Source organism: Zootoca vivipara, chromosome 2 (genome assembly GCF_963506605.1).
Source record: "Zootoca vivipara chromosome 2, rZooViv1.1, whole genome shotgun sequence".
Lineage (NCBI taxonomy): Eukaryota > Metazoa > Chordata > Lepidosauria > Squamata > Lacertidae > Zootoca > Zootoca vivipara.
This window is the reverse complement of record NC_083277.1, coordinates 8,769,967-8,797,924: the sequence shown is the minus strand read 5'-3', so window position 1 is coordinate 8,797,924 and position 27,958 is coordinate 8,769,967. Positions and strand designations below refer to the sequence as shown.

Below are 27,958 nucleotides of genomic sequence, written 5' to 3'. Positions count from 1 at the left end.
CCCTGTGCTCGGGGATGGGCTTGAACTCAGGAGGGGAGGGACTTCGCGATATCCCCTGTCCCTCACATCCACCCCCCTCCCAAGCTCTCCTTCACCCCTCCCCAGGTCCCCCCCAGGTGTCGGTGACGACTGGAAGCCTAAGAACTCAGTGCTTTCCGAGCCCGTTGGTGTGAACACCTCCCCCCAGTCCTGCGAGCCCCCCCCTTCCGCCTGGGAGGACGGGAATCCCAAAAAGTCTGTGGCGTCAGAGCTGGTAGGGGTAAAAATGTTCTGCCAATCTGCTCCTTCCTCTGACTGGGTGGATCTCGGTGACACCCATACCTCATCCTCTGGTTCCTCAAACTCCGCTTCCCAGCGCCATGGTGAACTGCTCTCCCGTGCTTCCTCCCCCTCCCCCTCCCTTTCCATGTGCCAGGGCTTGGGCCTGTGTGGGAAGAGGGCGTGGAATTCTTCCACTAAGAATTCCTCTTGTATCTGGGTGGCTGGGACCCATTCATTTTGGGATGGCGGGGCGTCCTCCCATGCCATGAGGTACTCCAGGCCCCCCACCCCCCACCTTGAGTCCAGGATGGCCGTGGCCTCATTGAGTTGCTCCCTGCCTTCAATTCCCCCTGCGCCTGCAGCGACAGCTGCTGCAGTTCTTGCTGGGCTTGCTCCGCGATCTGCCGCCATCTCTCCGCCTCTGACACGCTCATCCCGGCAACTCCAAAGTAGCCCAAAAAAGGATTCGGAGGTTGCTGTCACAGTGGCCGGAGTGGGCTACTTCAGAGTAACGACGCTACGCAGCTCTGCATTTTATTCTTTTATTGGTGCTGCGTATTTACAGTGCTGAAGTCATTGCTATTTACACGGAGTGATGTGGTCAGTCGGTTTCAGAACCTCCGAATGGCTTTTGGCGCGTCTTTCTCCAACACAAAAGCTTTGGCAGACCCATCCTCTTTCCCCTCCTCTTTCTGCGTAATTCCGGAGTTGGGGGGATGGGTCTCCCCCCCTTATTCGCCCCTTCCTGTCCCACCTGGGACCCTGGCTCCTCTACCTTGCCTGAGCCTCGGACCCGACTTCCTGCTTCCCCACTGGCATCGGAACTCTCTCTGCTTTCCCCTGTGCTCGGGGATGGGCTTGAACTCAGGAGGGGAGGGACTTCGCGATATCCCCTGTCCCTCACAGGCGGGATATCAGTTTAATAAATATTAAGTGAAGCAAAAAAAAACCCAACAAGGAAAACAAGGCATGTTTGAAGCTACTTTTTGTCACACACTTACATTCTGCCTTACGATGGAACATATTTTTTCTAGGGGATGTAAACCTTTTAAAGTATTTGAATACAAATGGTGTTGGGCATGTTTTGTTACAAAGTAATATTAAGAAGATAGGTTTCTGTCCTTCAGGAGTTTACAATCCCAATTCTGACACAGGGCGGAGAAGTCAATCCATTCCCTTGATCATTTGGGTTGCTCTTTTCGGAAACTTTCCCAACTCCACAATATCCTTTTTGAGGTGAGGCAACTAGAACTGTATACACTATTCGAAATGTGGTCGCACCAAAGATCTCTCTAATGGCATGCTTTTAAAAATAAAAGTGGATTGTCAAATGAATGATAAGGAACTGGCTTCTGATCACTCCCCCCCCATTACAACTTAAGTGGTGTCTCCCAGATGTATTCTCATGTGTCTGATAAGATTTTCTCGCCGATTGAAGCGTTCCCCACATTCCGTGCAGCGATAGGGTTGTTCTCCTGTGTGGATCCTCTGATGACGGAGGAGATCTTGGCTCCAGTTGAAGCTTTTCCCACATTCCGAACATTTGTACTGTTTTTCTCCAGTGTGGATTCTCTGATGGCTGATAAGGTTCTGCCTTCGGTTGAAGCTTTTCCCGCACTGGGAGCACGTATATGGTTTCTCTCCCGTGTGAATTCTCTGGTGACTTATAAGGGACTGGCTGAGACGGAAGCTTTTCCCACACTCATGGCACTTATACAGTTTATCCTCTGTGTGGCTGCTCTGATGCCTCGTAAGGTTCTGGCTGCGGCTGAAACTTTTTCCGCATTCCGAGCACTTGTGCTGTTTCTCTCCCGTGTGGATTCTCTTGTGGCTACAGAGGTTCTGACTCCGGTTGAAAGTCTTCCCACATTCCGAGCACCTATAGGGCCTCTCTCCCGTGTGGGTTCTCTGGTGGCTAATGAGAGACTGACTCAGATCAAAGCTCTTCCCACACTCGTCACACTCATACGGTCTCTCCCCTGTATGGGTTCTCTGATGTCGGTTAAGGCTCGATTTATCACAAAAGGTCTTGCTACAAACGGAACACATATACGGTTTCTCCCCTGTGTGGGTTCTGTGATGTGAAGCAAGGTTCGTGTTCCGGCTAAAACTCTTCCCGCAATACAAACACTGATAAGGTTTTTCTCCTGTGTGGGTTCTCTGATGCCGCTTAAGGTTTGAGTCATCTCTGAATACTTTCTCACATGTGATACATTTATTCCTGTCCTCTTCAGTGTCTATCATCTCCTGAACATCTGGGAGGTCTCCACCTTGAAAAGCAGAGGATTCTTTCCTGCCGTCCTCTGGTAGGGTTTCATCCTGTCTATGTGGTTCATCTGGGTTCCCAATCTTCATTTCCACCTCCTCGGTCATGATCCTCTCTGGTGACACCCTGGATGTTATTTCCTTCTGCTCCTCATTCTCCCAAATGGCATCTGCTGGCAAATAAATGGCATCTGCTGGCAAATATACATGTAGATAGTGACATTTAAAGAGAGCAAGGAAGAAACAGGACCTTCAAAACAGGGCACAAATTCACTCATTCAAGACACAGGTGTGTTTTAAACAAAAGGCATGGAAACCCATGACCCTCCAGATGTCATAGAATTGTAGAGTTGGAAGGGACCACGAGGGCCATCTAGTCTAACCCCCTGAAATGCAGGAATCTTTTTTCCAATGTGGGGTTTTGAATTTACAACCCACAGGTTAAGAGGCTTATGCTTTACCAACTGAGCTATAACTCCCATCATACCTGATCGTTGTCTATGCTGGGTGAGACTCATGAGAGTTGGGGGTTAGGAGTCTGTGACAACCACCTCCCAGCCACGCTGGGTCTGGTGCTACCTGGAGAAGGGAAATCCGGCCTCTCTTGCACCTTCCCATGTGATGCACCTTCCCATCTTACTACCATAAAATGTTGGGGTGGGCTGCCATCTTGGCTGGCTTTAAAAGTGTTAGGCAAATTGAAGGAGGATTTTCAATGGCTACTGGCCATTCATTCATTCATTCATTCATTCATTCTACTTCCATTCTATTTCAACTCACCAGCCCCGCTGGAGTCGTTCATCCTGCACCCGTGGGAAAGGCGAGGGCCACTTTCCCACGGTAGGCTTGGGAGGCCCGGAAGTGACGCTCCTTCCTCCGCCTCCTCTTCGCTCCGTAGAGCCTCTCTAGGAAAAGCAGACTCCGCGAGCAAGACGAAGGCAAAGACTACGGATCCCAGCAACCCTTGCGCCTGGAAAGGTTCCCGGGGAAAAGGAAAACCACAACTCCCAGCAACGCTTTGGGCCGCCGGGGGCGGCGCCCGTTTGCAATTGAGGATCCTGATTGGCTGAGATTGGGAGACTGAGGCGGGGATTGGCTGGCAGAGAAGAAGTGCTGTTTATAGCAATTCAACTTCTGCTTCTAAGAGTCTCGGCTGTAGGATTTAGCTCAGAAGGGGGCCTGAATCCTGCCATTGCATATGGATATGGATATGGCGCAGCATTTTAAAAAATAATTTCTTTTACAAAAATGCTTTTCAGTTTTATACATTTCAATAATTTTACAATCATTTTAACATGTCAAAACTTGACTTCCTTCCCCCTTTTTCTGTGGTTCCTTAAATTTATTTTTTAATATCTTCTGCGTATCCAAATTCATTTAATTTGTTCATTTATTTATCTACTTTAAATATATATTATAAAACTGCAGGTTATTACAATGTTTTTATCTGTTTGCAATTTATCCGTAAATATTCAATAAACCATTTCCATTCTTTGATATAAAAAAAGTTTGTTATCTTGACCCCTGCCCTTGACTGTTCATGCCCTGAAAGGGAATGCATATACTGTAAGCCTCTTCCAAAATTTCCTCCCAGAAGCCAGGAAAGACTACAAACCCCATAAAGCTTTGGGTCAGGAAAAGGTGCTGGAGGGAGAAGCACTACAAGTCCCAGCATTCCTTGCACACAATGCCTTTAACCCCCATTTTCAAAGGAGGGGAGGGGATCCTGCTGCGGTGAGGTCACTGGCGGGGAGGGGGGCGATGCCTTCCCGGAGGGGAAGCAGCTTTGTTGGGAAATCGGGGCCCTGCAGCCCCACATCCCGGGGGCTGTAAGGACCCTCCTTGCTTGCAGGGGCTTCTTTTGGGTGCATTGGTGAAGCAGGCTCTGGATCTTGCCTGCTTGAATCCTGCACAGCCTGTGAGTGCTGGGAAGCGGGGGGGGGGGGCAGATCTGGGGTGGGTGGGGGGGGGGAGAGAGGGAGCTTGTCCTGCTGTAAGTGCCTGGAATAAATGGGGGAGAGGGGTGTGCTCCCCCCCTTGCAGGATCTGCCTTAAATTACATGCAGTGGAATAATAATAATAATAATAATAATAATAATAATAATAAAGAGCCTCCACTTGCTTGGGGGAGCAGGAGGGTCGTGGAAGCTGCTCCGCATGCACAAGGTGCAAGGTCCAAATCTCTGGCCTGTCTGGAGTGACACTTGCCTGAAACCCCCTGAAAAGCTTCTGCCAGCCCGAGCAGGCAACATTGAAGCTCAATGGACTGACTGGATTAAAAGGAGACAGGGTCCCTGTCACGGAATCATATGGTGGAGTTGGAAAGGGACCCCGGGGGTCATCTAGCCCAACCCGCTGCAATGCAGGAATTGCAGCTAAAGCATCCATGATAACAAGGTAGAAGGGAGCGGGGAGCAGGGAGAGATCCCTTAAGGCAAAGCCAAGATCAAGTGCTGATTTATTATTTTTATTTATTATTTTATTTTACTTTATGGTCATCATATGTTTTAGCTGAGATTCTTGCACTGCAGCGGGTTGGACTAGATGACCCTCGGTGTCCCTTCTGACTCTACAATTCTGTGATCCTATGGGCAGGCAAGCCGTTTGGCTTCGGAGACTCTTTACCGTGGTACTGTATTTCACCATGGGTAAGGAGACCACTTTGTTAGTGGAAAACGGGTCACTTTCGATGCTCAGTTACGCCTTTTATCTGTCTTTGAGGGTGCTAAGGCTGATCTTATTTGCTAACAGTTAGAATCAGTATGTTAGGGTTGGGCAGGAGGACCCTGAGGGTCATCTAGCCCAACCCCCTGCAATGCAGGATTCACAGCATTAATTAATTAATTACCTGCCGCTTGCCACTTGTTTAGTGATCTCTCAAGAATGGAAGGCTGCATCTTGCTACTCTTTAAGCATGTGGTTTTAAAAAGTTGTGCCCGTTGCCTTTTCTGAAAAACTGATCCTATAAAATATGTGCTGCCAAGGGCAATTGCAGCGCATATTGTTTTTGCTTGTTATTATACACATTTTTGTGTTTTTATATTATAAACCGCCCTGCGATCCTTGGATGAAGGGCAGTACTGTATAGAAATTTAATAAATCATCATAATAGTAATGGTAGTATTTTGCCTCAGGTTGGGGGGCTGTTTGTGATTTATAGCAGTGTTTCTCAACCAGTGTGCCTCCAGATGTTTTGGCACTACAACTCCCATCATTCCTGACCACTGGTCTTGCTAGCTAGGGATGATGGGAGTTGTAGTCCCAAAACATCTGGAGGCACACTGGTTGAGAAACACTGATTTATAGGACCAACCAGTCTCATGGCTGGCACATATCTGCTAAGTGTGATTTTATCTGGTGACGTTTCATGCATTCCTGATATATTTTGCAATCAATTCAAACTTTGTACCCTGCCATGAAATATATTTTATGCTATACATTATTTCTTCAGCTTTTTAAACTTGTTATTCCTCTTTCCTTTATGTTTATTCTTTATTATGCATTTTGGTTTATTGTTTCATTTATTGCATTTGTAAGAAAAGAAAAAACCACATTAACTCACAGACTCTAGCCCAAATCTGCTTCCCCCCCCCTCTTTTTTAATTTGATTTTTCTTACCTGGAGAGAAATTGCTTTATTCACTGAGATCTGGTAAATAATATAATAAGGACTCTTTATATTTTGCTTCATATATAAAGTATAATTATCTGCTTTGGGGGGGGGGGAGGCAATTTGCAACCCCTCAGACAAGTCACAGTGAATAGCATCCAGGGCTTCGCAAGTTATTTTGGCGTATGAGGCCTCTTGCAAGACACCCTTTTCATCGTGCATTTGTGGTGATTTTCCTCCTGATGCTCTGGGCAAGGCCACACACAACCCCACTCCCCAAACTGCCTACACTTGCAGTTGTTTGGAGGTGGTTGTGCCGCTCCATTTTGCATTTGATGCATATTCCGTAGCTTCCTGCTGAAATGCTGTCACTTTTCATACCACAAATGTTCACGCTTCCCGTTTTTGTGGCGTTACAGCCCCCCTCCAGTCAGCAGTCATGTGGCAGCATCGGGGAACCATTGCCGAGCAAACAAAAGCAGCATAAACCCACCGTTAATGTGCTGTTATTGTGTAAGGAACATGTTGCGCAATCCACTAGCGTTGAAAACCACCCATTCACTCCGGACGGCCTGAATCAGCTTTTGTTTTGTTTTGTTAAAAGAGATGGGTGGACAGTTAAGGAACTTTGTTTTGTGGGACCGATCTCTTTTTCTGAAGCTGTTTGGTTAGAACGGCTTATTTGAATGATTGGTTTGCTTTTTAAAATAATAATAAGTAGAAGAGTTTGGCTTTGATATCCCGCTTTATCACTACCCGAAGGAGTCTCAAAGCGGCTAACAATCTCCTTTCCCCTCCTCCCCCACAACAGACACCCTGTGAGGTGGGTGGGGTTGAGAGACTTCAAAGAAGTGTGACTAGCCCAAGGTCACCCAGCAGCTGCATGTGGAGGAGCAGGTAAGCGAACCCGGTTCCCCAGATTACGAGTCTACTGCTCTTAACCACTACACCACACTGGCTCTATAATTGTAGCTGTCTTCTTTCACTAGGGACAAATGTAAGGCTCTGCACTTAGGCAGGAAGAACCAGATGCACAAATATAGGATGGGGGGTGGGGGACGACACCTGGCTTGCCAGTAGTACATGTGAAAAGGATCTAGGGGTCCTAGTGGACCACAAGCTGAACATGAGTCAACAGTGTGATGCAGCAGCAAAAAAAGCTAATGCCATTCTAGGCTGCATCAACAGAAGTCTAGTGTCCAGATCAAGGAAAGTCGTAAAGGTACCCCTGACCATTAGGTCCAGTCGCAGACGACTCTGGGGTTGCGCGCTCAACTCGCTCTATAGTCGAGGGAGCCGGCGTTTGTCCACAGACAGCTTCCAGGTCATGTGGCCAGCATGGCAAACCAGAGCAGCGCACGGAAATGCTGTTTACCTTCCCACCGGAGCGGTACCTATTTATCTACTTGCACTTTGACATGCTTTCGAACTGCTAGGTGGGATTCGAACCGCCGACCTTCTGATCGGCAAGCCCTAGGCTCTGTGGTTTAGACCACAGCACCACCTGCGTCCCAGAGAAGTCATAGTCCCAGTCTATTCTGCCTTGGTCAGACTACACCTGCAATACTGTGTCCAGCTCTGGGCACCAAAATTTACGAAGGACGTTGACAAGCTGGAACATGTGCAGAGGAGGGCAACCAAGATAGATGATCAAGGGTCTGGAAACCAAGCCTTTTGAGGAATGGTTGAAGGAGTTGGGTATGCCTAGAGAAGACAAGACTGTGCGGTGATGCGATAGCCGTCTGAAGGGCTGTCGCAAGGAACACGGAGCAAGCTTGTAGAGGGTAGAACTAGTGGGTTCAAAAAACAAGAAAGGAGATTATAAAAATTCGGTCTAATCTAATTAGCAGTGTCCAAATATCTTCAGAACATCTTCAAGACTAGCTAAAGAGGACCCAGTGTCATTAATTGCTGTAGTCTACCTCCCTAAGTACCTAGTAACACTCCTTTTAATCAGTTTTCTTTTAAACAATTGTTAAAACCTATATTTATTGCCTATTTTTAGATTATTACTGTTTTTTTATTGTTTTATGTATTGCATATTTATGTGTGCTGGTCAAGAACCGTAATAAATCAATCAATCAATCAAGAAAGGAGATTACGATTAAAAATTAGGAAGAGTTTTCTGGCGGTAAGAGCAGTAGAATGGACTTCCTCGGAAGGTGGTGTGCTGGTTTTCATTGGAGGTTTTGAAGCAGAGGTTGGATGACCATCTGTCAGGGATGCTTTCGCTGAGATTCCTGCATTGCAGAGGGTTGAATTAGAGGATCCCTTCCAACTCTATGGTTCTATTCATTTTAATAACTGTATATTACATTGTTGTAACCCATTGTTGTAAGAAATCTTTATCAATCCATATATATGATGTTGGGGGAAAGCATCACTCCGAAATTCATTGCTTTTTTTCAGCCCACAGAGTACAGAACCATAGCCCAGACTCAAACTGGATTATCCTCTCATTCCACTGCAAAGAAAATGAATGAAACAGACCCGGTTCAGGTAAGAGATGTCTGTAATAATATGGCTCTGTGCACACAATATTTTGTTCTGGAATCCATGGAGTTTCCAGCACTGGTATCCAGAGGCATTATTGCCTCCAACCAAGCCGTCTCCTTCTCTTCTTGGTTCTTCCTTCTTGTTGAGAAGTTCAGAGTGGCAGCGTCCCAGGAGAGGCGATGCTCTGTGGCAGCTCCTAAATTGTGGGGCTCCCTCCCCACAGAGGTGCGTCCTGCACCTTGGTATTCAGATTTTGGTGAATGCTGAAGGCACACCTCTTTAGGTGCCTTAGACCAGTGTTTCCCAACCTTGTGCCTCCAGCTGTTTTTGGACTACAATTCCCATCATTCCTGACCACTGGTCTTGCTAGCTAGGGATGATGGGAGTTGTAGTCCAAAAACAGCTGGAGGCACAAGGTTGGGAAACACTGCCTTAGGCACCTGAGGTGTTTTTGGAGCCCACCCTATTTCCATGACCGCAATCTGTTTGAGCTGTTTCAAATTCTGAATCTTAAATTGTCATACCCTGCCCTGGGACCTGCTAGTGAATGGCAGGTGGTGTTTGTAACAAATGATAATAATAATAGCTGCATTTTTATGGACATTTTCTTCTGATATATGCATTTTTGTACTTACCATTTGCTTGGAAAACTACAATGCAAAATTCAGGGAAATGTGAACTTCAAAGGATGGATGTGAAGTGCAAATCAGGTACTTTTATTGGCCCGAATATAAGCCACACTTCCCCCTCCCCCCCCCCAAAAAAATCTGACTGTCAAAAGTTAAAGTGTGGCTTAAATTTGCAATCTTACAGAAATTGGCTTTTACGATATCGCTGCTGAAACAGACATACGGTAAAACGGAACAAAAAAAGTTTTATTGCCGATTTGCGAGCTGGAGACTGTTGTACAATTAATTCCAATGTCATTCATCACTTTCCCCATATTTTACTGTGAAGTATACATTTTTTATTTGCATCTATAGTGCTACGAACAGGTCTCGTGGGTCCTTTCTAGTACCCGTAGGATTTTCTTCTACATTTGCCACTTACAGGGATTCTTGGGCTTGGCTGAGTTCTCTTTGTCCTTACAGGGGCCAGTGACCTTTGAAGATGTGGCCGTATATTTCACGGAGGGCCAGGCCGCTTTGCTCGATCCGGCCCAAAGGTCCTTGTACAAGGAGGTCATGCTGGAGAATTATGGGAACATCGCCTCGTTGGGTAAGCAGCCTCCTTTCCCATTTCGGCCAGAAGACTTTGTTGATGTCATATTGAGAAGAAGTTTGCTTTGCCTTACGTCTGCTACATCCAGGGCTTTTAATGTGGCAGATTCTGTCCCTTGGAATGCAGACCCCACCCTTTCCAATTCTTATTTGTAAGTTTCGAAGGTTTACAAATTTAATACTTTCCAATTGATTTCCACTTGCCATTTGACTTCCCCTCCACCCTTCTGGGGTTTCCCTATCTTTTCTAATATCGCTGCATATTATAGCTATTCTGTGTCCTATGCTTTCCACTTGTTCCCAAATACTCATTTTACTGCAGTTCTTCATTCAGATCCTACCTGTGTTTTTACATGTTTACAATGATGCTTTGAATATTCTACAAAAGGTTTCCAATCCTCCTGCCTCTTCTAGATCTCTAATTTACAATAGTTAAACTGGGCAGTTGGAATGCACTCCCAAATGGGCAGCTGGAAGTCATTTGCAGCACTGGAATCCAGGTGTCTGCTTAAAACTCACCTGTTCACCCACACTTTCCCTGTGGAGGGGATCCAGCTTTGTTTGATGCATCAAGCGGATCTATTATTCTGTGATGTGTTTTGTACTTTTATTATGAACACAATTGTTGACTTTACTCTGTTCATACCATGATCCGTTTTTCCCCCCTTTAAAGTTGGGGGAAGAGAAATTTTTGCAAATAAAACAAATGCATATATTGACCAGTGCCTTCCCCCTTCCCCTTTTATTTAGGAGGAGGAGTTTGGTGTAATTATTTTTTAATAATCGAAAACTATGACAGCCGTGTCCCACTTCCACTTTCGGAGCCAGTAAATGCCTCGGAATAACAATCATGTGTAGAAACTACCCCAGGCATCCCCAAACTTCGGCCCTCCAGATGTTTTGGACGACAGTTCCCATCTTCCCCGACCACTGGTCCTGTTAGCTAGGGATCATGGGAGTTGTAGGCCAAAACATCTGGAGGGCCGCAGTTTGGGGATGCCTGAACTAGCCCATTGTGCGAAAGTAAAATTTTCATCAATTGCTCCGCCCACTTTTGCCTCTGGCCACGCCCACCAGAGGCATGTGGCCCTGGGAATGTCAGGTCCCCACCCCTGACCTGCGTGAACATAGCAAATGAATGAAATTAAAAAACAGAGATAGGTATGGGAGTTCAGGCAAATACCTCTTGATTTTTTCCCTCCTTCTGATTTCCCAAGGAGGATCTGAAGACCCCAAGCCGGCCCTGATTTGCCAGCTGGAGCAAGGGAAAGAGCCGTGGGTGGCTACTCTTCGGCGCCTGGGGGAAGAGGCGCTCAAGGCAACCTCAGGTGAGACAGCCAGAGTGGGGCCAACAAGGCTGCATCCAGAGTGAGACCCTGTCTGCATGAACATCTCTGCTCGGAGATCTGCAATAATGTCAATAATCTCCCCCCGCCCCCAGCCATTTTGAAAATAAAGCGGCAGGGAAACAAATTACCAAATCAGGATGCAGTGCTTGTATTTAATCCATTCTCAACAATGTCCGTTTTATCTGTCATCCGAAAAAAGGCCTCTCCCATTAGTAAACCCATCATCCCTAGCTAGCAGGGCTAGTGGTCAAGGATGATGGGAATTGGAGTCCAAAAACAGCTGGAGACCTGATTTGGAAACCCTGGTCTAGATTAAGTCCATAACAAAAAGCCACTTACTAGCACCACTGCTGAGAAGGAAGCCTCAGGGAATTCAGTGGGTTACATTACAGGTGAAACTTGGAAAATTAGAATATCGTCGAAAAGTGCATTTATTTCAGTAACGCAACTTAAAAGGTGAAATCAATATATGAGATAGATGCATGGCATGCAAAGCAAGATATGTCAAGCCTTTATTTGTTGTAAGAAAAATGAAAAATAATAAGTTGCATTACTTTTCGACGATATTTTCCGAGTTTCACCTGTAGGTGTGCAAAGGATTTCAGCTAAATACTAATGATCCTTAGGTGAAGCGTTTTCTTCCAGACTCGAAGAGTAAATTTTGCTGGTGTGTTTTCTCCCAACAGGAGACTTGAAGAAGAAAAACGTGTGTCCAGAGTGCGGAAGATGCTTCTCTGACATGTCCGTCCTCCTTGAACATCGGAGATGCCACTCAACCTGGAGACCGTATAAATGCGTGGATTGCGGGAAATGTTTTCCTGGGTTTTCAGAGCTTTTGACGCACCACAGAGTCCACGTGGCCGAGAAATCTCCTCAGTCCTCCGAATCTGAGGAAGGTTTTGACATCAAAACAGTCATCGTCGGCCACCAGGGAATCCACGCGGGAGAGAAACCTCACAAATGCTCGGAGTGCGGGAAGTCTTTTGATTTCAAGTCCACCCTGGCAACGCACATGCGCATCCACACGGGGGAAAAGCCTTACAAGTGCTTGGAGTGCGGGAAGTCGTTTGCTCGGAAAGGGAACCTTTCCGGTCACCGGAGACTCCACATGACCGAGAAGCCTCACAAATGCATGGAGTGCGGGATGTCCTTTGCTCAGCAGTCGAAGCTCGTTGGTCACCAGAGAGTCCACGAGGAGCTTTTCAAGTGCTTCGAGTGCGGGAAGTGTTTCCCTCACAAGGGCCTTCTCATTGAACACCGGCGGGTCCACACGGGAGAAAAGCCTTTCAAGTGCTTGGCGTGTGGGAAGTACTTTTCCCGGAAGTCGAACCTTGACGACCACCAGAGAATCCACACGGGGGAGAAGCCGTACAAGTGCTCGGTGTGCGGGATGTGTTTCGCGGGCCGCTCGTCCCTCACCTACCACTACCGAGGCCACACCGGAGAGAAGCCCTTCAAGTGCCTGGAGTGCGGGAAGGATTTCGCCGACCGCTCGTCGCTCCAGTACCACGAGAGAGGCCACACGGGAGAGAAGCCGTACAACTGCTTTGAGTGCGGGAGGAGCTTTGCCAGTCGGTCGTCCCTGGTTTGCCACCGGAGGACCCACACCGGGGAGAAGCCTTACCAGTGTGTGGAGTGCCTGATAAGCTTCGCCGACAAGTCGGGCCTCATATGCCACGAGAGGGTCCACACAGGGGAGAAGCCGTACACCTGCCTGGAGTGTGGGAAATCTTACTCCTTCCGGTCGTCCCTCGTTTGCCACGAAAGGTCCCACACGGGAGAGAAACCTTACCAGTGCCTGGAGTGCGGGAAGTCTTATTCCGACAGGTCGTCCTTTGTTTACCACCAGGGGACGCACACAGGAGAGGAACGCTTCAAGTGTCTCGAGTGCGGGGTGTGTTTTGCGCCAAAGCGACCACTTTCCAGGATCCATGGCATCCCGGTCGTGCAGCACCCTATTCATCACGAGAGCTGCTCTTTCTATCTCAAGGCAAGTGAAGTGCCTGGCTCTTAAGATAGGGCATTGGTGTCAGGCTTCAGGGAATCTGACCCCTCCCACGGTGGGCAGCCAAGAAGCCGATGACAAGAAGAGCTCTTACCAAGTCTTTTATTCAGTATTCACAGAGAGAGGCTTTGAAAAGTGCCTCTCCTTTCCAGTAATGGCATTGCTCCGAGTAAAGTCCCACCCCTTCCGTCTCTCCTATCACACGTCATCCCTTTGCCGGTTGATCTGTCATGGAATTCTACTCAATATTGATCCTGAGCAGATTCCAGTGTATAGTTAGCAGAGTAAAAACTTAAACACATTGCAGGATTCCCCCAAAAAATAGACCAGAGGCAATGAATAATTCATCCAGTAGAGCTTTACTGCTACTGAAGGCAAAGAGCATCATGGTCACAAATCCTATATTTTCAGGATTGGCACTGTCTATAAGAAATCCAGTTGCGACAGACCTAACTTAAACTTAGAATAACTTATAATAAGACTAAAACTTAACACTAAGCACTTTGTACAGAACACCACACCAGAAAGAAAGAGAGAAACCCAGGCTCCTGTTGTCTTATCATAGTCTTATCATAGTCAGCATAACCTTGACAGAAGAGATAACAGGACCAGTTTAAGCCAGCTGTTCTCCTTCTCTGAAGGAATAACCCAAACATCATGAACCTTCTGCTTGTTTCTTTCACACAGAGAATCTTCTGGAAGCTTCCAGAACCCTCTTGAATTAAGTAGCATAGGAAATATCTCTACACATCAGATCAATACTTCCTGCACTAAGAAACTGACACTTTCTGCCTCTGAGCTTTCTGTTCTCCTGTTCTCAATGCCTGCTGAGTCCTGAGAGAGGCGGGGGCGGGGGGGGGGGGCGGGTTTGGCATGCTTTCCAAAGACACTGAGTCTGTCAGCTGTTTCTCCCCTGGTGTTGCTTCTTCCTCTTGCTCCTCTCCCAATATTCCCCAGCTTTTACCCTCTGCAGCCTCTAAACTGTGACCTTCTGCAAACCACTGTTCTGAATCTATACTGTCTCCCTCTTCTCTGGGAAGTGCAGGAGGAGGAGGGGGCGGTCTCCCCCATTCCTCCTCAGTCCAGTCCCTGATATCTGGAGGCATATCTTGCGGGTGACATTGAGGCTGGGAGTCAGCAGCCAGTGTGGCCAAGACCACTTAGGAATCCCACTCGCATATCTCTGTCCAGCCCCACACGTCTATAAGAAGAGCCTGCCTGCTGGATCAGGCCAGAGGCCCACCTTGTCCTGCTTTCGAAATGGTTAAACAGATGCCAGTGCCGGATTAAACCCTGCATAGTCAAAATCTCTGGCCCTTCTCATGCGCAGGCTCTGGTGGTATAACATTGAACTAAGAAAGCTAGATTGCAATTTTATTTCAAGATCACATCAATATTATTTTGATCCGTTGTCGCAGGGCCCCTAAAAGGGCCCAGAGACATGCTCTGCCAATTTGGAAATCCGGCACTGCCAGATGCCCTTGCGGCCTGCAGCAACTGGTATTCAGAGAAATGTGGCCTCCGACTGTGGAGGTGAAACACAGCCATCGTGGCTGGTAGCCATTGATAATAATAATAATAATAATAATAATAATAATAATAATAATAATAATAATAATTTATTATTTGTACCCCTCCCATCTGGCTGGGTTTCCCCAACCACTCTGGGTGGCTTCCAACAAAAATTTAAAATACATTTGTTATTCTCTTTGACCTCTGGTGGGAGGGCATTCCACAGGGTGGGTGCCACTACCGAGAAGGCCCTCTGCCTGGTTCCCTGTAGCCAGAAGGCCCTTGGTGCTGGACCTCAGTATCCGGGCAGAACGATGGGGGTGGAGACACTCCTTCAGGTATACTGGGCCGAGGTCGTTTAGGGCTTTAAAGGTGGATTTATACTGATGGATTTATACTCCGTGAATTTGTCTTAATCCAGGTGTGGGGAACCTTTTTGCCCCTCCAGACACCGCTGAACTGCAATTCCCATCAGCCCCAGCGAGCATGCCGAATGGCAAGGGTTGATGGGAGTTGTAGTTCAGCAACCTCTGGAAAGCCAAAGATTTCCCTGGTCCAGTCCTCTTGTCAAAGCCGTCCAGAGTTGGTGGCCATCGTTGCCTCTTGTGGGAACAAATTGTTCCCTTTTGTACGTCCCAAATATTCCAACACTCAGCTTCGTTGGATGTCCCTGAGTTCTCGTATTATGAGAGAGGGAGAAAAAGCTTACCCCCGTCTGCTTTCTCCACACCTTTGTAGGTAAAATGTATCTGGTTTCCATAGTTCAACAGGTTGGTCTGTTAACCTTGTTCGTATGAGGCATGTGCTTCAACGACTCGTGTGTTAGGGTGTCTAGAATGTTCAAATTCCAAAAATGAGGGGTACTTAAAAGTTTTAACATGACTTGGGAATTTGATAGATATATCGGTTAAATTAACACAATTTAGTTTTGCCTGATATGTAAAATGTGTGTAAAATTGAATAGAAATAATTAAAAATGGTTGCCAAATACATGCAGCTTAATAATAATAATAATAATAATAATAATTACCTGACATTTTCAGGTTAAAATTAAAATCCTGTTCTTTTCTGAAAGCAGCTTGTGGGCTTCTTCATGCTTACCAAGCTAAATGTAGTCCAGTCACAAAAATAATAGCAGATTTGTATGCCTCACACCCAAAAACATTTTAAAGACCACTCTCTGAAGAAATTAGCAAAAATTAAGTTTCACACCCTAAAATGACATACCTGTTGATGGTATTAATATAATTCTTATACGGCATTCTTTTTTCCCCAGTTGAAAATGGAATCAGAAATAAAAGAAGAAAAATGAAGACAAGAACCCAGGAGCAGCCAGCTGATCTTCGTGCGAAGGAAGTCGCAGTATCTCTGTTTACAAAATATCTCGGTTGAGTGTCTTGCATCACTAGCACTTCGATGTAACAAGTAAGAATAGGACAAAGGAGGCCTCCATATCTGTCATGTTAGGCTTTGTTCTTAGAAAGGGTTTCCCATGGCGTTTTGGGCTGCACACATGCTACGTATACCTTTGAAACAAATTTGAAGCACATTATTTCCCTCGGAGAATTCTGGGCACTGTAGTTTTCCGCTCACAGAGAAGCGCTGAAGAAAACTACAGTGCCCAGAATTCTTTGAGGCAGGGAGAATTTGCCTTTAAGTTTGCATACACACCATACATGGAAAACACGTTTGAAGCACACAGGCTTCCCGCAAAGAACCCTGGGAACTGTAGGCTGTTAAAGGTGCTGGAAATTGGAGGTCTGTGAGGGCTAAACTACACTTCCCACAATTCTTTGTAGAGGCGTCATTTTCTTTAAATGTGTGGTGTGTGTATAGCCTTTGAAACAGCCCTTTAGTCCAGAGGGTGAGCCTGTGGCTCTTCAGATATCATTGGACTCCATCTCCCATCAGCTGCTCCTGGGTTGGTAGTTTTCCTTCTCCCACCCAATCCTTTTTCCTTTTGTGTCATGTTTTTTGTTTTTAAGAAAAATTGCAGCACGGCTGACAGCTAGGGATTATGGGAGTTGTAGTTGAGCAGCATCTGGTCACAGGCTCCACACCTCTTCTGTAGTCTCTACACCCTGCCTATAGCAACTAAGTCTTTTTGTTGTTTATCCATGTCTGAATCTTCATGACCTCATGGACCAGAGCACGCCAGGCACTCCTGTCTTCCACTGCCTCCCGCAGTTTGGTCAGACTCATGTTGGTAGCTTCGAGAACACTGTCCAACCATCTCGTCCTCTGTTGTCCCCTTCTCCTTGTGCCCTCAGTCTTTCCCAACATCAGGGTCTTTTCCAGGGAGTCTTCTCTTCTCATGAGGTGGCCAAAGTATTGGAGCCTCAGCTTCACGATCTGTCCTTCCAGTGAGCACTCAGGGCTGATTTCCTTCAGAATGGATAGGTTTGATCTTCCTGCAGTCCATGGGACTCTTAAGAGTCTCCTCCAGCACCATAATTTAAAAGCATCAATTCTTCGGCGATCAGCCTTCTTTATGGTCCAGCTCTCACTTCCATACATCACTACTGGGAAAACCATAGCTTTAACTATACGGACCTTTGTCGGCAAGGTGATGTATCTGCTTTTTAAGATGCTGCCTAGGTTTGTCATAAGTCTTAAATACATTAAATAAATGCAACTTCCGTTGTTTTTTCCTCCCTTTCACGCATATGGAATTTTAGATTGTAAGCTCCTCGGGGCAGGGACCGGCCCTCTTGTGAAGCACTATTTGGGCAGCCCGCACAAGCCTGGGCTATGAGCTCAAGGGCTGTTGGGAGTTGGAAATGAAATGAGAACATCATTGCAACCTGGCTGTGACTGCCAACTAGCTTCACCCTCCTAGAAAGAACACTTAGAAGTACTTTGAAAACGAAGAACTGGTACCTGGGCTGCTTGTCTTCCTTCCCCCTCCCAATCCTTTTTCCTTTCATGTCATTTTTTTTTAATAGGAAAATTGCAGATCAAAGAGCAAGGACGATTGTGCTAAACCTGCTCAGGGAGCCCTTTTTTTTAAGCTAAAGAGCAGGGTGAAAAAATACTTTTAGAGAGCACTAAACAAAGCAATAACAATTGGAGACTGAGAAGGGACTGCTCCTATTCCGTGCTTCAAGAGGGGACTTTTATCCATGTCCAAGGGCTGCCAGGAGGGGAAAGTTAACTTGGCAATGTTGAGCATGAGCACTTCATTCCTACATGGGGCACCTGGGGGCTTCTGAATCATAGGAAAGAAATGTCCTGTTCTCCCCCCCCCCCAAAAAAAAAGGAAGTACAAAAATGGGGAACCAAAATGATCAAGGGGCTGAAGCAGCTGCCTTGCAAGGAAGGGAGGGAGGGGACAAGATGGAAATGTATAATATTATGTATGTTATATATAGTAAGCAAATAGGGGTTTTTTCTCATCACATCGGGGACATCGAATAAAGCTGGACGTTAGAAGGTTCAGGAGGCACTTCTTCAGACAGCACATACTGGTAGTTAAAAACTGTGGAACTCACTGCCACAAGGTGGCCACCAATTGGGGTGGCTTTAAAAAGGGGGTGGAGCGAATCCACTGAGAGTAAGTCTATCCGTGGCTGCTGCCCACCCTCGGAGGCAATATAGAAGATAATCCGTTAGGGAATCTTGCAGGCCACATTTCCCTCCGTTTTCCAAACCCCCACCCCACCTCACAGCAGACACCCTCGACATTCCCTAGGACCTGGAAGCTCACAGGTTCTTATTTTTATTATCAATATCCTTTTCCTTTTAGCTTATAAAATCAATGTGCTTCTGCACACTTAGGAAGCTTGCGCGGTGTACTGGGGGTGGGGGCCGGGAACCCCTACTGCCTTTATTTCTTAAAGTTAAGCGGTATGCACATGTTATTAAATCAATAAAAATAAATAGATTTTCGGAGCAGCCCCGTTTCTCTGCTAAGCCAAAAGGCAGGCAGGACCACCCAGAGTTCGGTACTGCAGGCGCCACTGCCTCTAAAGTGATAGTGTTATTTTAATGGTTACAAAAATGTGGACATTTGTTCCATGTCGTCTGAGAGGAAACACACAGTAAGATCTCATTAGATTCTTTGATACAACTGGAAGGATCAGAGAGAATCGGGTTTATTACGGAAGATTATTATAGCCATTATTTCACATTCAAACTGGTTTCTCTCTTACTTTTGACTCTTAAAGAGAGAGGCACATGCTTTTGATTGAGCGTTCTTAAAAAAAGTTGCCCTCCAGAGGTTTGGGGAAGGGGAGAGCACATCTGCCATACATACGAAAGACTATACAGGGGTAGCCAACTCCTGAGAGACTGCGATCTACTCACAGAGTTAAAGAATGGCATTGATCTACCCCATTTTGGGGGGTTCAGGTCTAAGTTGTTGGGCTTTTTTAAAGAAAGGAAACCCCTGCTTTTGGGGGTTCAAGGTTGTTGAGCTTTTTTTAGGGAGCCCAAAGTAGTTGAGGGGAGCCGGTAATCTACCGGTGATCTACCACAGGCGTCCAGTGATCTACCGGTAGATCACGATCTACCTGTTGGACGTGCCTGGACTATACCATTGGTTTTTCCAGCTGAGTATTGTCCATGCTGGCTGACAGAAGCTCTGCTTTCACGCAGCAGTCTTTCTCAGCTCTTCCTGGTGATGCCAGGGGTTGAGCCTGGGAGCTGATCACCAGAGGAACTCACCACCTCAGGAGGCGCTGCAGGTTTGTAAGCAGCTGGAATGCTATAGCTGCATCTTGCATTGCAGATTCCCCCAGTGAGCATGGGTGGGATACATCGGCGGTTGCCAACAAGGGGCCCGTGGGCACAATGACACCCTTGAAGTCGTCCCCATGTGCCCATAAACCTTCTGAGGAAGTTGGAAAAGTGACGCTCTTTCCCAGTTCCTCTTTCATTTCTATGTGCTCAGATAACTTCTCCTTGGCATGACTTTTGCACAGATCCCTTGGAAAAGTGAGACAAAACAGATGACGATCAGTCTTTTGGGTGGTGGGGTGGGGTGAAGTTGAAGATAGAGTTGACCAGTGGGAGTGATGCTCACTAGAAAAACCCCAGATGTCCCCACGAGGCCTGATAGTGTTGGCAGCTCCCTGGAACACATACCTCAGGTGGCCCTCCCTACTCTTATCATTCTGTTTTTAACACATATATAACATGGGAGAAAGTTTCTCGCTTCTGGAACCTTTGAATGGCTATGTTTGTTTTAAGCCTCTTTCTGTATAAATAAGCTTCCTTTTTTCTGTTGAACAAAACCGATATCCCACGTCATTGTTTTTGCGAGTAGAAAATAACTGTCGTGTTCTCATCCGTTATTTAAATAAAAAGTTAGTGCGAAATGCAATCTCGGTTCTAGTAACTCATTGTGTCCTTTCGCTTTTGTTACTCGAGAGTTTCCATGTGTCTTGCAACAGGAGTTTCTCAAACAATAATATCAACAGATATTTCAGTGTCATATAAGGAATCAGTGTCTCTGTTGGAATCGGGGGTCGAAAGGCCAGCTGGCTCAGCCCCAGCTGGAGTGTCTCCCTTCGGCCTTGCTCCGACATTTGCAAGTTTTCAGACTTGAGAACACTTTACTCAGCAGCGTAAACTGCGCAACAGAAGAGGCTTGAGGCTGTAGACACATACTAAACTACGCATTTATTATACATAAATCAGGACAAAGAAAACATGGCATCTCTCCTTGCTGTCTTATCGGAGAGAGACTAAAAACAAAAGCAATACAGAGTGGAAGTTCCGTTCACGCCAGCAATCTGAGCTGGAATGTAAACTGACATGTGACACGCAACAATCCCATGTCTGCAGCAAAGGGTGGAATTGAATCCCCAACAGTCTCCTGACAACGTTCAGCACCCTTAACAAATGAGAGCAATACACACTCCCGCTAATGCACAGATGGAGTCATTCATTTTCCTCCTTCAGTAGTAAAGAGATTATAGCCATCTTCAAATATCTCAATGGGAGAGGGCGCATGCTTGTTTTCTCCTGCTCTGGAGGGTAGGACTCGAACCAATGGCTTCAAGTTACACAAAAGGAGATTCGGACTAAACATCAGGGAAAACTTTCTGACAGAGCTGTTTGACAGTGAAAATGTCTCCCTCCTTGAAGGTTTTTAAGCAGAGGTTGGATAGCCCTCTGTCATGGATGCTTTCTCTGAGATTCCTGCATTGCAGGGGGCTGGACTAGATGACCATTGGTCCCATCCAACTCTGTGATTCAGTGATAAGCATGCATTTGTTTACTCTGTTTTCCAGTTTGTCCCTGATTTAAAAGGCATGGTGTTTATTATGAAAAGTCACTAGTTTCTAGGAAATCATTAATTCTGAGCCTGCACTACATGCTAGGCGTCATCTGCACCAGAAAGTTCTTCCTGAAGTTTATTTGGAATCCCCTTTCTTGCAACTTGAAGCCATTGGTTCGAGTCCCGCCATCCAGAGCGGGAGAAAACAAGCTTGTTCCCTCTTCCATGTGATAGCCCTTGAGATCTTTGAAGATGGCTCTCATATCTCCTCTCAGTCTCCTCTTTTCCTGGCCAAACACACCCAGCTCCTTCAAACATGCCTCATAAGGCTTGGTTTCCAAGCCTTGATCATCTTGGTTGCCCTCCTCTGTACCCGTTCCGGCTTGGCAATATCCTCCTTAAATTGTGGCGCTCAGAACTGGATGGTAAAAGCTGTTCAACAGTGGAACAGTCTCCCTTGGAGATGGTGGACTCTCCTTTCTTGGAAGTTTTTAAGCAGAGGTTGGCGGGCCACCTGTCATGTATGATTCAGTTGAGATTCCTGCATCGCAAGTGGCTGGAATACAGGACCATTGAGCTCCCTTCCAACTCTGCAATTCTGATTCTATGAAAACAGCATGATGCCACTTTAAACAGTCATGGCTTCCACCTTACTAAATATCTGTGGGAACCATAGCCCTGGGAGGGTAAGAACAAATAATAATAGAATTGTAGAATTGGAAGGGACCCCAAGGGTAATCTGTCTATCAGCTCCATCTGGTACGCAGGCTGAGACCCTACCTGCCCACGGACTGTCTCGCCAGAGTGGTGCATGCTCTAGTTATCTCTCGCTTGGACTACTGCAATGCGCTCTATGTGGGGCTACCCTTGAAGGTGACTCGGAAACTACAACTAATCCAGAATGTAGCAGCTAGACTGGTGACTGGGAGCGGCCGCCGAGACCATGTAACACCGGTCTTGAAAGACCTACATTGGCTCCCAGTACGTTTCCGAGCACAATTCAAAGTGTTGGTGCTGACCTTTAAAGCCCTAAATGGCCTCGGTCCAGTATACCTGAAGGAGCGTCTCCACCCCCATCGTTCTACCCGGACACGGAGGTCCAGCGCTGAGGGCCTTCCATCAGATGTCAAAGAGAAAAACAACTACCAGACTTTTAGAAGACATCTGAAGGCAGCCCTGTTTAGGGAAGCTTTTAATGTTTAATAGATTATTGTATTTTAATATTCTGTTATAAGCCGCCCAGAGTGGCTGGGGAAACCCAGCCAGATGGGCGGGTTATTATTATTATTATTATTATTATTATTATTATTATTATCATCATCATCATCATCATCATCATCATCATTACTATTTAGACCTACCCTGCCCCCCGCCCCAGCAATGCAGGAATCATTTTGCCCAACCTGGGGCTTGAACCCGCAACCCTGAGATTAAAAGAGTCTCCTGTCCTGGAGAGCTGTTGCCAGTCAGTGCAGACATCCTGAGCTAGATGGACCAAAAGTCAGACTTGGTTGGTCCTAAAGCAGATTCCTAATGTCCCTGGTGCGGTTTTGAACCATGATGTGAAATGTGGTGCGATTCCTTCTCCCTCCAGCGGCAGTTCCCTGGTTGCCTCCTACTCTGCCTTTGGAAAGGGTTAAGAAAAAGGAGAAGATGGAGCCCAGCTTCCTAGACAGGCTCCCGAGAAGGAGGGATGCCAAAAGGACCTTCCTGTGTTATTATTGCCATTCTTCTTATTCTGCCTCCTTCTCTCCCTCCCTTCTGGGGATGCAGAGGCCTCCTTTGCTCAGAGACAGAGGCAGAGGTGCCGCTTGCAGGGCGTGCTGGAGGGGTGAGTTGAAAGAAACGGGGGGGGGGAGAGAAGACAAAGGGAATTTCAACTGCAAGGGATGGAGTAGTAAAAAGAGGGAGAAAAGGCATCCGAACAGGGGCCTGTAAGGAGCAGGGATGATGCTCTCTCACCCCGGTCCTTGCATGAGGTTGCAAGGATGTAGTCATTATTAATATTATTGTTTGCATCAATTGCTCACGTTTGGGAGTTGCGTCTGCAATAAACAGAATGAGAGGAAGAAACTCCACTGGGGTGCAAAGATTTATGATTACGATTTGCTTTCGTCGTTTTGTCAAAAAAAAGCTGGCAAACTACACAAACCACCACCACAAAGACAGGGGAGACTCTTGGTTTTTTTTTCTTGTTGTCTCAGGCTGCTGCTGCAAAAAAAGCACAGGAGCTCGACACAGGGAGGAAATGTGGCAACTCAGTGTTGTTCCCACAAGACAGGCGGCAGCTGTGCGGAGTGTGATTGTCAGGAGAAAATATTTATTTTCCGTGCTTCTGGCTGCTGTAATGAACGCAGGAACATGGTAGATGCAGAAAGGTGGCAACCTAATGTTGTTTCTGCAGTTCAGGTGGGAAAATTGGGGGAAGGGGTGTCAGGAAGCAAATGCCCCCCTGCTTGTTTTTGGTGTCTCTGGCTGCTGTAATAGGTACAGGAGTGAGACGGGGTGAAAAGGTAGTAGCAATGATATTCATGCACATTAGGAGGCAAAATTTAGGGGTGTCAGGGGAAAATGTCCTTTTGCTTAATTTATGTGTCTCTCAGGCTGCACAGGAACATGACAGAGGGAGGGAAGGTGGCAACCTAATGCTGTTTCTACAATTCTGGTAGCAAATTTTTTTTGGGGGGGGGGGTTGTCAGGGATGGTTGTAAGAGTCTGAGTTGCTGAATTGTAGAGTTAAAAGGGACCTCAAGTGTTGTCCATCCCCCTGCAATGCAGGATTTTTTTTGCACAACATGGGGCTCGAACCCACAACCCTGAGATTAAAGGTCTCATGCTCTACTGACTGAGCTATCCCAAGTTTTTTATCCTTTCAGCAGGAGCAAAATAAGAGTCTTCTCTAATGTGTACACAATGGAATAAGCTACACGTGCTTATTTAGCCATCTGCCCCTTCCAGCTAAAACAACCAGGAGGAGGCGGGTTCTAATTTTAACATCAAATGCAGCTTGTAGGGAATTCTGCACAACTTTGCTTTCAGGGATCCCCTGAAATGAAAGAAAGGGGGGGAGAGAGAGATGCCTCCTTGATGGAAGGTAAGTCTGTCTAAAGAGGGGTAGCCAGATTAAAAAGAGGGCAGGGGTCCTATACATTTAATAGTTGTATAGAAGAAAGAGCAATAGAGGCTGGTCCTTGAGGCATTAGGGCAAATGGGGCACTGCCCCACCAACCTTTGTCTGACTCAACCTGCCTGCCTTCCTGGTTACATCCAGCCCAGGGAGGTGGCATTTTCCAAGATGGTGGACAAGACAGGTCTGATCCAGCAGAACTCTTCATTCAATATGCTTATGTCTTATTTTCTTTAGGGAGAGGCCTGTCCCCTGGCTTGAGAATGAATCCACCTTCTGGGTGACCCTTCTCTATAGTCTATAAAGATCATCTAAAGATCTAGCCCTGCAGCCTTTCCTAAAGATTTTGCGTTTTACAGGGCCGAAGCAGCCTCCCTCTAGTTAAGAGGCACAGAGCAAATCTGTAGATCCAGCTCCGTCGAGGCGAAAGAGAAAGAGGCCTCTTGGATGTCCGGAGGATCAGGGATGGCAACTGTAGGCTTCCAATTTCAGCCTTTATTCGCTCACGAGTTGCCTGCAGGAATTAAATCGGAAGAGGCAGAAGCACCAGATGATTCAATTGGAGAAGAACAAGGAGACAAAGGCCGCCATTTTGTGCAAGCTGGGGCAGCCCAAAGCTTTTCCAAAGGTCCGCCACTGCTACAGATTAAACAGGAACCCGAGGAAGGTTTGGCCCAACACTGGGAAACCCGGTGGCATGACTTTTTATGGGGCCAAGCAGGATGGGATAATCCGCAGCTTCAATGGGGTGATAAGGTCTCCATCGGAGAGGAAGCCCAAAGTGACCGGTGTCCTAGAGCGGAGAGGTTGACCCAAATCTCGCCAGATCTCAACGCCGAAGCCCCAAAGAGCCTGCATGTCAGAGGGAGGGGAGACGCCAAGGTGGAAAGGGCAACTGTCCCGGGTGACATTAGCGCTGAAATCCAGCGTAAACGCTTCAGACATTTCTGCTACCGGGAGACGGAGGGACCCCGAGAGATTTGCAGGCGGCTCCGGGAGCTGTGCTGTCAGTGGCTGAAGCCGGAGAAGCACACCAAGGAGCAGGTGGTTGAGATGGTGGCCCTGGAGCAGTTCTTGGCCGTCCTGCCTCAGGAAATGCAGGGCTGGGTCAAGGCAGGGGGCGCAGAGAGCTGTGCCGAAGCGGTGGCCCTGGCAGAGGACTTCCTGCTGAGCCAGGAAGAGGATGAGCCTCAGGGATGGGAACGGAAGGTGAGGCCACCAAATATCCGAAGGGGCACTTATCATTATTTTATTATTATTATTATTTTAGCAAAGCAGTATGCAAAAGGCCATCAAACACCCAAATTAAAGAATTCAAGCAAAATATCAAATCCCATTACTCAATACTCATGTCATTTTCTGGCTGCCCATTTACAGGTGAAACTCGGAAAACTAGAATATCGTCGAAAAGTGCCTTTATTTCAGCAATGCAACTTGTCATTTTTTCTTTTTCTTTTAATTTTTACAAATGCTTTCTTTTGGAAATTCCACAGTAATAAAACAAATAGTTACAAAAATAAACAAAAATAAACATCGCTATTACATTTCATTAATTGCATTCCATTTATAATTGACCCGCCTAACGACAAATAATTACAATTACAACAAATAAAGGCTCGACATATCTTGCTTTGCATGTCATGCATCTATCTCATATATTGGTTTACCTTTTAAGTTGCATTACTGAAATAAATGCACTATTCGACGGTATTCTAATTTCCCAAGTTTCACCTGTATTGTCAACGGCAACAGAACCCGCCCCACTCCTCTAAATCAAGCTTTGCCAGCCCCGTGTCTTCTGGGTGTTGATGGACTCCATGCAGCAAGCATGGTCAATGGTCTGGGACGATGGGAGCTGTAGTCCAGCAACATCTGGAGGTGCTTGTAGGTTTCTCCACTCCTGGCTAGAAAAGCACTGTTTCCTTTTGGTGCTCCCTCTAACTTCCGTCACTCTGCCCTGAACAAGGGGGTCCTTCCCCACAGGCATCTAGTACGAACAGGATGCTGGACTAGATGGGCCAACTGGTCTGATCCAAAATACTCTTCTGATGCTCTTACGTCCTCTCTGTTGCTCCAGGTACCTGAGGAGGAAAAAAGGGAGACTGCTCTGGGTCTCCTCTCACCTTTGAGCATTCAGCCAGGACCTTTATGCAAGGAGGAGGAGGAGGAGAATGAAGATGCCAGTCTGCTTGGTAAGGAGTTATGGGATGGATTAGACTTTACAAAAGTGGCTTGTTTACAAAGGTTTTGTTTCCTTCAGTCATTAATTCAAGGGGGCATAGACCTAGGTATGTGCATACAGTGGACGCTCAGGACGCGAATGTGATCCATGTGATCTAGATCAAGGGAAGTAATAGTACCACTGTATTCTGCTCTGGTCGGACCTCACCTGGAGTACTGTGTCCAGTTCTGGGCACCACAGTTCAAGAAGGATACTGACAAGCTGGAACGTGTCCAGAAGAGGGCAACCAAAATGGTCAAAGGCCTGGAAACGATGCCTTATGAGGAACGGCTTAGGGAGCTGGGTATGTTTAGCCTGGAGAAGAGAAGGTTAAGGGGTGATATGATAGCCATGTTCAAATGTATAGAAGGATGTCATATAGAGGAGGGAGAAAGGTTGTTTTCTGCTGCTCCAGAGAAGCGGACATGGAGCAATGGATTCAAACTACAAGAAAGAAGATTCCACCTAAACATTAGGAAGAACTTCCTGACAGTAAGAGCTGTTCGACAGTGGAATTTGCTGCCAAGGAGTGTGGCGGAGTCTCCTTCTTTGGAGGTCTTTAAGCAGAGGCTTGACAGCCATATGTCAAGAATGCTTTGATGGTGTTTCCTGCTTGGCAGGGGGTTGGACTGGATGGCCCTTGTGGTCTCTTCCAACTCTATGATTCTAAGTGGGAGGCACGTTCACAACCTGCAGCATTTGCAACCTGCAGCGCCGCGTCTGCGCATGCGCGAGTCGCAATTCAGCACTTATGTGCATGCGCAAAGTGCGATTTAGCACTTCTGCGCATGCGTGAACGCTGAAACCCAGAAGTAACCCGTTCCAGTAGTTCCGGGTTTGGCGCAGTGCGCAACCCGAAAACACACAACCTGAAGCGTCTGTAACCCAAGGTATGACTAAATAAAAAAATTCCTTCCAGTAGCACCTTAGAGACCAACTAAGTTTGTCATAGGTATGAGCTTCCGTGTGCATGCACACTCATACCTATGACAAACTTAGTTGGTCTCTAAGGTGCTACTGGAAGGAAATTTTTTATTTTGTTTCGACTACGGCAGACCAACATGGCTACCTACCTGTAACCCGAGGTGTGACTGTATGTCTAGCATTAAACATAAACATAAACAACCTACATTTAAAGCTGCTTCCTACCATCACGGCTTCCCCCAAAGGATCCTGGGAAAACCCCTATTCTATTCCCAGAGACACAATTCCCAGAGCGGTTTAATATTAATAGAATAATATAACTGTAGAATTGGAAGTGTGGTGACCTGACAAATGTTTTAAATAAATGAAAAGAATGTAATGGTGGCCTGTCTCCCATTTTGCTTCTCCCATCCCTTCCTGCCTTGTAGCCAGTGGGGCGTGGCCTCTGATTTCCTGTGGTTCGTCTCTTCATCCTGCTCCGGAGCCAACTCAGGTGAGGCCTGAACGTGGGAGTTGCGGAGGTTGGGGAGGGAAGGCGAGGAAGAGGGAATAGAGATGTAGTTGAGGTGGTTTGCCATGTGGTTAAGAATTTGCCGGATGTTGGATGCGCACGCTTTTTTCTGGTTTGCACCTTGGAAGTCAAACAGAATCCATTCCAGAAGTCCGTTTGACTTCCAAAACGTTTGGAAACCAAAGTGCAGCTTCTGATTGGCCGCAGGAAGCTCCTGCAGCTAATCAGAAGCCAC

The 27,958-nt window shown here is 46.7% G+C and overlaps 2 protein-coding genes across 4 annotated transcripts in view; one reads left to right on the top strand and one right to left on the bottom strand.

Annotated features, from left to right (window-relative positions):
- Positions 1 to 1,171: 1,171 nt before the first annotated feature.
- On the bottom strand, positions 1,172 to 3,417 carry LOC118081336 (zinc finger protein 501). Its single transcript, XM_060270799.1, has 2 exons — positions 3,307 to 3,417; positions 1,172 to 2,696 (listed from the first exon to the last, which is right to left on the bottom strand). The coding sequence occupies exons 1-2, from the start codon at positions 3,326 to 3,328 to the stop codon at positions 1,639 to 1,641; spliced, it is 1,080 nt and encodes a 359-aa protein (XP_060126782.1). The 5' UTR covers positions 3,329 to 3,417; the 3' UTR covers positions 1,172 to 1,638.
- Positions 3,418 to 4,234: 817 nt separating this feature from the next.
- The window catches only part of LOC118080238 (zinc finger protein 420-like), a 33,066-nt gene continuing 9,342 nt past the window's right edge, over positions 4,235 to 27,958 (top strand). Inside the window, exons 1-7 of one of the 3 annotated variants that reach the window (XM_060270282.1) lie at positions 4,235 to 4,376; positions 4,423 to 4,444; positions 8,545 to 8,634; positions 9,723 to 9,849; positions 11,069 to 11,179; positions 11,887 to 13,190; positions 15,994 to 20,189. In XM_060270282.1, coding sequence (XP_060126265.1) covers positions 8,611 to 8,634; positions 9,723 to 9,849; positions 11,069 to 11,179; positions 11,887 to 13,190; positions 15,994 to 16,029 — 1,602 coding nt within the window. In that variant the 5' untranslated portion in view covers positions 4,235 to 4,376; positions 4,423 to 4,444; positions 8,545 to 8,610 and the 3' untranslated portion in view covers positions 16,030 to 20,189. Of the gene's footprint in view, positions 4,445 to 8,544; positions 8,635 to 9,722; positions 9,850 to 11,068; positions 11,180 to 11,886; positions 13,191 to 15,993; positions 20,190 to 22,628; positions 22,772 to 24,304; positions 25,277 to 26,144; positions 26,260 to 27,640; positions 27,706 to 27,958 lie in introns of those variants that run through there. The other 2 variants (XM_060270285.1, XM_060270280.1) reach the window with 2 other exon arrangements.